This window comes from Entelurus aequoreus, linkage group LG10 (genome assembly GCF_033978785.1).
Source record: "Entelurus aequoreus isolate RoL-2023_Sb linkage group LG10, RoL_Eaeq_v1.1, whole genome shotgun sequence".
Taxonomy (NCBI): domain Eukaryota; kingdom Metazoa; phylum Chordata; class Actinopteri; order Syngnathiformes; family Syngnathidae; genus Entelurus; species Entelurus aequoreus.
Window position 1 is genome coordinate 71796975 of NC_084740.1, and position 9164 is coordinate 71806138.

Here is a 9164-nt window from a genome sequence, read left to right on the forward strand (position 1 = left end):
ATCAAGTCTCCTGCCCGCGGTGTGAAGTCACCAGAACCCAGCATCAAGTCTCCTGCACCCAGTGTGAAGTCACCAGAGCCCGGCATCAAGTCTCCTGCCCCCAGTGTGAAGTCACCAGAACCCAGCATCAAGTCTCCTGCACCCAGTGTGAAGTCACCAGAGCCTGGCATCAAGTCTCCTGCCCCCAGTGTGAAGTCACCAGAACCCAGTATCAAGTCTCCTGAGTCCTCGATTAAATCACCAACACCCAGTGTGAAGTCCCCAGAACCAGGAGTCAAATCACCAGCTTTGAGAGTGAAGTCACCAGGTTTAAAGTCACCAGCTCCTGGTATCAAATCTCCTGAACCCGAGGGAGTTAAATCTCCCAGGGGTGTAAAGTCTCCTGAACCAGGACCTAAGTCACCACCACACCTTAAACCTGCTGAGCAGGTAAAGTCACCTGAAGCTGAGTCACTGCGAGGTGTCAAATCCCCTGAACCTGCAGGAATCAAGACACCTTCAGGCATCAAGTCCCCAGAACCTGCTGGCACCAAAACACCAAGACGTATCAAGTCTCCAGATCCATCTGTTATCAAGTCACCAAGGGCTGTAAAGTCCCCAGAGCCTGAGGGAGTCAAATCCCCATCCAGAATTAAGTCTCCACCTCCCGTACTGTCGCCCAAGAAGGTCCTGTCACCGCCTACTATCAAATCTGAAAGCCCAGAGCCGCCCAAAGTGATAAGTCAGCTAGCGGCTGAGGCCTCTGAAGACTTGGTGAAGATGTCTTGTGTTTGCGAGAGTGGCGTCAATGAGGTGTCATGGTATTACAATGGGAGGAGACTTTCAAAGAGCAGCCATTTTGAAATGAGGTACTCAGAGGGCTCCTGCAGCCTCTTTATTCACGACCTGACAGACAGTGACCAGGGACAGTACACATGTGAGATGACATCAGAGGGAGGAGTCTCAAAATCCTCCTTCTCCTTCACTGGACAAGTGTACAAATCCATTCGCATGAAGATCACAGCTTACCGGGAGCAGCAAGTGGCACTTAAAGGTAAGCAACGAGTCTCAAGTCACTTTACGGGGCCTTTCTTCTGAATGTTTATACACACGCTTTTCTATTTCAACGCTCACTAGGATCCACGACGATGATGAGTCACAAGGAGTCGTCCTCGTCCAGCCTGGCCTCCAAGATGAAGAGAGAAGTTCGCACAATGGAAGAATCGTCTTCCTTTTCCTCCTCCTCAGCCCAGCAGGCAATGTCCTCCATGAAGGAGTCCAGTTCCTTCAGCAGCATGGCCGCTGAGATGAAGTTTGAGACCATGTCCATGTCCAGTATGTCTTCCATGACCTCAGAGTCATACGCCCTGAGCTCCAGCAGCCTCGCAGATATGACCTCACACATGGCGGGATCCTCCTTCAGAGCCATCGGTACGACTTGAGGACTCTCAGCCGTTGTACAGTTTTTGAGTGTCGAGTAAATAATGAACGCTGGCTCATTACTTTTCCAGGTTCTGCTCCAAGAATCGAGGCGGTGCCAGAGGACATCAGCATTGAGGCCGGCAAGGTCTTGACGGTGTCATGCGCCTTCTCGGGCGATGCCAAACACATTGAGTGGTCTCGCGCAGGCAAAAAAATCGAGGTGTCATCCGGCGGTCGCTTCCACATCGAGACCTCGGAGGACCTGACCACCCTTATCATCACGGGGGTAAAGAAGGAAGATGCTGGAACCTACACGCTCAAACTGTCCAACGAGCTGGGATGTGACACCGCCACAGTTCAAATCAGCATTCGATCGGTGTAAAAAAGAAAAGAAAATTATGTCGAAGACTATTTGAATACCCCTTTAACCCTTTTTCCTTGTCTTTTTATTTATGATTCAAGCTAACTCTTTGACTCGATAAAGACCTAAGATTTATCTTCTTGTAAATATGAACTATTTTTGTACCAAACGTGACGTTGATGCCAAACTCAAGTGTCAACATGTAATGAGATGTGATGACACTTTTGCAGTGACATGTACATAATGTATATAGCCGGATTTCACGGTTATGAAAGATGTATGAATTGTTATTTATGACAATAATAAGAAGTTTAAGAAGCAAACCAAATATGGTTTAACAGGAGAAAGTTCTATGTGGAACGAATACCCTGTTAAACAGAGAAACTAAACTGTGTGCCTCAACGCTACGTTGAAGTCTAAGATTGCCTCAGCAGGTAGAGCTTCTCCCTGCTGACGTTTACTCAACTTGAGACAAAAACACGAGCGCGAGATCCCGAGCGCTGTTTGCGTCCACCCTCGACGTAAGCAGCGCGACCGGACCTCACGTCGCGATAGATTATGTCGTACTGCCATTTCAATGACACGCTCACAGTGCGAGCGGCCTGCACTGCCTGAGCACGTGTTTGTTTTGATGTAGGCGCTCTGCCTTTGACCGCGAGCGTCCGCCGGGGCTTTCTCCCTCCTTCCATCAACCTGGCCAATCACTCGTGGAGAGTCCTCACTGCGCTCGTAGCCAAAGGCAGAGCCTCCCCCTGGAGGTATGCAGCGTGTTTGTGTGTTAGTGTGTAGACCTTGAGCTGACGAGCACCGCCCGACGTCATCGGCGGCGCCAGCGAGGGTCTCCTCGCTCCGAGCTCGTCTTTGCTTTGATTGACTTCCTGAGTTGAGCTGCCTCCTTGAATTTAATCCCCATTACTGATTGAATAAAGTTTGATTATCAGCACAGCAAGGCGCCTGAGTGTCAGTCAATATCACATCCTACATCATTGATTGATTGAGACTTTTATTAGTAGATTGCACAGTACAGTACATATTCCGTACAATTGACCACTAAATGGTAACACCCGAATACGTTCTTCAACTTGTTTAAGTCGGGGTCCACTTAAATAGATTCATGATACAGATATATACTAACATCATAATACAGTCATCACACAAGATAATCATCATAGTATGTACATTGAATTATTTACAATATTTACAAATCGAGGTGTGGAATGTGGGGGGGGGGGGGGCGAGGGGGAAGGTTAGGTTTGGTTGGTATCAACACTTCAGTCATCAATTGCATCATCAGAGAAATGGACATTAGGAACAGTGTAGGACTGACTTGGTAGGATATGTACAGCAAGTAGTGGACATAGAGAGAGAGATCAGAAAGCATAAGAATAAGTATCTACATTTGATTATTTACAATCCGGGGAGGTGGGATGTGGAAGGGAGGGTGTTAGTTTAGGGTTGAAGTTGCCTGGAGGTGTTCTTTTAGTGCGGTTTTGAAGGAGGATAGAGATGCCCTTTCATCCCGTATCAACCTGTATCTAATGATAACATAGATTTGGTATATTTTCTCCAGAAATTAATTTGGCAATAAAGTGAACAATCCAAGCAGACGGACCCCCTGACCACATCAAACCAAGACCAGGGGCCATATTTATTAAGCGTCTTAGAGTGCCATTTTACACTTAAGTCCTGAGAATTTGCGAAATTTAGTCCTACTCTCCAACTTAAGAATAAAAGCTATTTATCAACTTTCTTAAGTCTAAGAATCACTTCTACTCTCCAAGATATTTAAGAGACCTTCAGAGGTGTCTTAAGTGGTTAGGAGTTGCCAGCAGGGGATGACACTGAGGCGAGAGAGACGTGCGCGAACGTTCAGGGAGCGGAAGGATGTCCTGGCTTTGTTTGATGACGAGCAGCTGATCAAACGGTATCGTTTAGACAGAGCGGGTATTATTTTTGTCACAGATTTAATAATTTTCGATTGCATGTTGATTACTGCATGTGGCTGCAGTGGGCTAGTATATATAGAGCCACCCACACCAGTTTCAAATTAGTTGCCTAATTAATGAATTGGAAAGAAAGGAAACATTTATTTTTGATTCATTGCCAATATTGTTTGTTTTGTATTATTTTGTAGTTTATTGTCAAAATATACACTCCCATTGTCCACTTAAATATTTCTAAGATATTTCTTTATTCTTAGACAAGGGATTCCCTTCCGTGATTGGTCATTTCTATTGACACAGAAATGACGTCACCTAAAATTCCGTTTACGGCACATAGTAATGTCGTAATTCAGCTCTGAGTGTGACACTTAAGATTCAGTCCTACACTTCGCTGAAAGTGTGAGTAAGACGCTTGATAACTAACTTTTAAGTGCAGCTTTCAGCGAAGAATTTATTTACTCTTAAGTCAACTCTTAGCAGACTTCTTAGGAGTAATTCTAAGAAGCTTGATAAATACGGCCCCAGACTTCTAATGACTTTTGACAGACCAGAGTTAGGGATGGGCGATACCACATTTTGAGGATTCGATACGATACCGATACGTTTTCTTGCATTTTCATCGATACCGATACCGATACCAATAATTTCTTATTGGCAATTTTTTGTCAGTCAAAAATATTATTACTATTGTTATTATTTAAGACAAATCACAAGACAAATACAGACCATTTATACCACATTTATTATGGTCAATATATAATAAAAGTAAAATTAAAATAAATAACATAAATATGAAAAATAAATTAAATATTATTTATAATAATAACTATATATTATATATAATAATAATTAAATATTAGGGCTTTCCAATTAACAGTCAAATCCGAATTGCAAGAAGCTGCAGTTATTTTTTAAATTTTGTGATATAATTAGCAATTAATGAAATATGAAATAGGCTAATGTTTTCGAAATGTAAGAAATCATGTAACAGATTAAAACCAAAATCACATTCAATCATATATTCAAGATTTTCTTGGAAAAAAATAAAACTGTAATGCAAAGATGAAGAATCTCCAAATTGTATATCTTTCTTATCTTGTTTTAAATACTCAAGCAATTTTCAACTAACAGTAAATTCCCCTGTGTGGAAATTATTTGAATTTAGGATAATCATTTAAACAAAAATATTCAGTAAACATTACTAAAAAAACAAAAAAAACAATGCCTGTTTTAAGTCAACAATTGGACAACACTGGATATGCCTGGCTGCATCGCTGTCGGCTGGCTGTGTGTGTGTTGTAGGGATGTGCGTATCGATCCTGTGGTATCGCCCATCCCTAGTGTGTTGCACGTTGACGACGCTCATTCGCTGTCTCCTGTCACGTGACTGGGCCAGCTCTATACTCTGCCAGGTACAGGGGTGTCCCAGCACATAGGAAGTTAAGTAAGTCATCAAAAACATCTGAAAGTGATGCTTGCACCCCCCACACGCCGTTTTTTGCTTTATATCGATACTTTTTTCACAAAAGTGATGCCAAATGAGTAGCGTGTGAGTATCGATATATCGATACCACAGGATCGATACGCACATCCCTACAACACACACACAGCCAGCCGACAGCGATGCAGCCAGGCATATCCAGTGTTGTCCAATTGTTGACTTAAAACAGGCATTGTTTTTTTTGTTTTTTTAGTAATGTTTACTGAATATTTTTGTTTAAATGATTATCCTAAATTCAAATAATTTCCACACAGGGGAATTTACTGTTAGTTGAAAATTGCTTGAGTATTTAAAACAAGATAAGAAAGAGATACAAATTGGAGATTCTTCATCTTTGCATTACAGTTTTATTTTTTTCCAAGAAAATCTTGAATATATGATTGAATGTGATTTTGGTTTTAATCTGTAACATGATTTCTTACATTTCGAAAACATTAGCCTATTTCATATTTCATTAATTGCTAATTATATCACAAACTTTAAAAAATAACTGGAGCTTCTTGCAATTTGGATTTGACTGTTAATTGGAAAGCCCTAATATTTAATTATTATTATATATAATATATAGTTATTATTATATATAATATTTAATTTATTTTTCATATTTATTCATTTTAATTTTACTTTTATTATATATTGACCATAGTAAATGTGGTATAAATGGTCTGTATTTGTCTTGTGATTTGTCTTAAATAATAACAATAGTAATAATATTTTTGACTGACAAAAAATTGCCAATAAGAAATTATCGGTATCGGTATCGATGAAAATGCAAGAAAAAGTATCGGTATTGTATCGAATCCTACAAGTGTGGTATCGCCCATCCCTAGTGTGTTGCACGTTGACGACGCTCATTCGCTGTCTCCTGTCACGTGACTGGGCCAGCTCTATACTCTGCCAGGTACAGGGGTGTCCCAGCACATAGGAAGTTAAGTAAGTCATCAAAAACATCTGAAAGTGATGCTTGCACCCCCCACACGCCGTTTTTTGGTTTATATCGATACTTTTTTCACAAAAGTGATGCCAAATGAGTAGCGTGTGAGTATCGATATATCGATACCACAGGATCGATACGCACATCCCTAACCAGAGTACTTTTTCAAATGTTCTTGTAATCATACCATATTTTTGGTGTATTAAATGGAACCTTGACCTACCTAATATACCGAAAATATGGTCTGATTACAAGAACATTTGAAAAATTACATGAATAAGAAGACATAATTAACCTTTTTGGCAGACCAGAGTAGTCCACAGGGCCTCAAACTAATCCGATTTAGTCTCAAGCATGATTGTGGCTGATGTTGTGGCCAAAGACGCCAGCAGAGGGCAGCACACACCAGACTGGAGTCGACACGCTCTTGGCTCATCAGCAGTCACATGACGCAAAGAATCACAAACGCGTGTTTAAAGTTTGTCGTGATTGAAAGAAAAAAAATAAAAATAAAAAAAATATATAAAAAAAATAATAAAAGAAAATAAAATAAAATAAATAAATAAAATTTAAAAAATAAAAAAAGTTTGTCGTCATTGTCGTGACATGATGGACATTGTTGTGTTGCTGTCTTCAGCTCAGGTCCTGCTTGATGATGCCGAGCTGAACACACCCACACACACACACACACACACACACACACACACACACACACACACACACACACACACACACACACACACACACACACACACACACACACACACACACACACACACACACACACACACACACACACACACACACAAACACGACCATGGACCATGAAACTGGTGTGTGAGTTGGAAGCCTTATAAAGACAAAGCATGCTGACACACACACACTTACACAAAAAAGCTGAAGTCCACCCAAGAAGGGCATGCATGGACTGCAAATCGGTGTGCATTTCAATGTCTACCTTTGTGAATACATTAGGACACACTTGGACATATTTGGGACACAAACACACAATGAGAATAGTTGGACCTGGTGAGGACATTTAGACATATCCTGAAAGTTTAGACACATTGCTGACATTTGGACCTAGTGAAGTTATTTAGACATTTAAACGGTGAGGACATTTAGAAATAATGAGGACATTTAAAAATAATGAGGTATAATGAGGACTTTCAGACACATGAAGTACATTTAGGCACCGAGTACATTTACACAGTGAGGACATAATAAAGACTTTTACACACACTAAGGACATTTACGCAGCAATGACATGAATGCCCAGTGAGGACATTTAGACATATTGAAGACATTTATCCACAGTGAGGACATTTAGACATATTGAAGACATTTATCCACAGTGAGGACAATTAGACAGAGATGATCGATTAGCCACACTCCTAACATCACGGTGGGCCAATCAGAGATCAGTATGACAACAACACAACTTTATTAGGAAAATCGTCCTGCAGCAGGAAATCCCCAGTAAACACACACACACACACACACACACACACACACTTATACACACTGTATATATACCAGTGGTGGTGCCGTCAGGGCCAGCAAGGCCTTCTCTGCTGGCCTAACATAACCAGAAATCAGTTTTACTTTCCCTAAATATCTAATATTATTCATATTCTCTTCATGTCATATTATGCTCCTTCCAGTGCTGTTGTTTTTAGTTTTAGTTTGTATCCAATCAGAATTGAGGCGGGCCAGTCTAGTACCCGCACTCTTTTACTATGAAGCCACGTTGATGTAACACGTAGCTTGGCATTGTCTTGCTGAAATAAGCAGGGGCGTCCATGGTAACGTTGCTTGGATGGCAACATATGTTGCTCCAAAACCTGTATGTGCCTTTCAGCATTAATGGCGCCTTCACAGATGTGTAAGTTACCCATGTCTTGGGCACTAATACACCCCCATACCATCACACATGCTGGCTTTTACACTTTGCGCCTATAACAATCCGGAGGGTTCTTTTCCTCTTTGGTCCGGAGGACATGACGTCCACAGTTTCCAAAAACAATTTGAAATGTGGACTCGTCAGACCACAGAACACTTTTCAACTTTGCATCAATCCACCTTAGATGAGCTCAGGCCCAGCGAAGCCGACGGCGTTTCTGGGTGTTGTTGATAAACGGTTTTCGCCTTGCATAGGAGAGTTTTAACTTGCACTTACAGATGTAGCGACCAACTGTAGTTACTGACAGTGGGTTTCTGAAGTGTTCCTGAGCCCATGTGGTGATATCCTTTACACACTGATGTTGCTTGTTGATGCAGTACAGCCTGAGGGATGGAAGGTCACGGGCTTAGCTGCTTACGTGCAGTGATTTCTCCAGATTCTCTGAACCCTTTGATGATATTACGGAGCGTAGATGGTGAAATCCCTAAATTCCTTGCAATAGCTGGTTGAGAAAGGTTTTTCTTAAACTGTTCAACAATTTGCTCACGCGTTTGTTGACAAAGTGGTGACCCTCGCCCCATCCTTGTTTGTGAATGACTGAGCATTTCATGGAATCTACTTTTATACCCAATCATGGCATCCACCTGTTCCCAATTTGCCTGTTCACCTGTGGGATGTTCCAAATAAGTGTTTGATGAGCATTCCTCAACTTTATCAGTATTTATTGCCACCTTTCCCAACTTCTTTGTCACGTGTTGCTGGCATCAAATTCTAAAGTTAATGATTATTTGCAACAACAACAAAAAAAGAGTCTATCAGTTTGAACATCAAATATGTTGTCTTTCTCATATTCAATTGAATATGGGTTCAAAATTATTTGCAAATCATTGTATTCCGTTTATATTTACATCCAACACAATTTCCCAACTCATATGGAAACGGGGTTCGTACACAATGTATATATTTACACATTCACGTACATTCACACTAACAAACACACACAAACACTAATACACATTGTATATATATATATATATATACATATATATATATACACATACACACATTGACACTAACAAACACATGAGGATATTCCTATTAAAGTCCATGTCAGTTTTAAA

At 40.9% G+C, this 9164-nt stretch overlaps 1 protein-coding gene across 1 annotated transcript in view; it reads left to right on the forward strand.

Annotated features, from left to right (window-relative positions):
• Window positions 1-2699, forward strand: part of ttn.2 (titin, tandem duplicate 2) — a 216303-nt gene extending 213604 nt beyond the window's left edge. The window contains 3 exon segments of the mRNA XM_062061968.1: window positions 637-1033; window positions 1117-1410; window positions 1458-2699. Coding sequence (XP_061917952.1) covers window positions 637-1033; window positions 1117-1410; window positions 1458-1783 — 1017 coding nt within the window. The 3' untranslated portion in view covers window positions 1784-2699.
• The last annotated feature ends 6465 nt before the right edge of the window (window positions 2700-9164 follow it).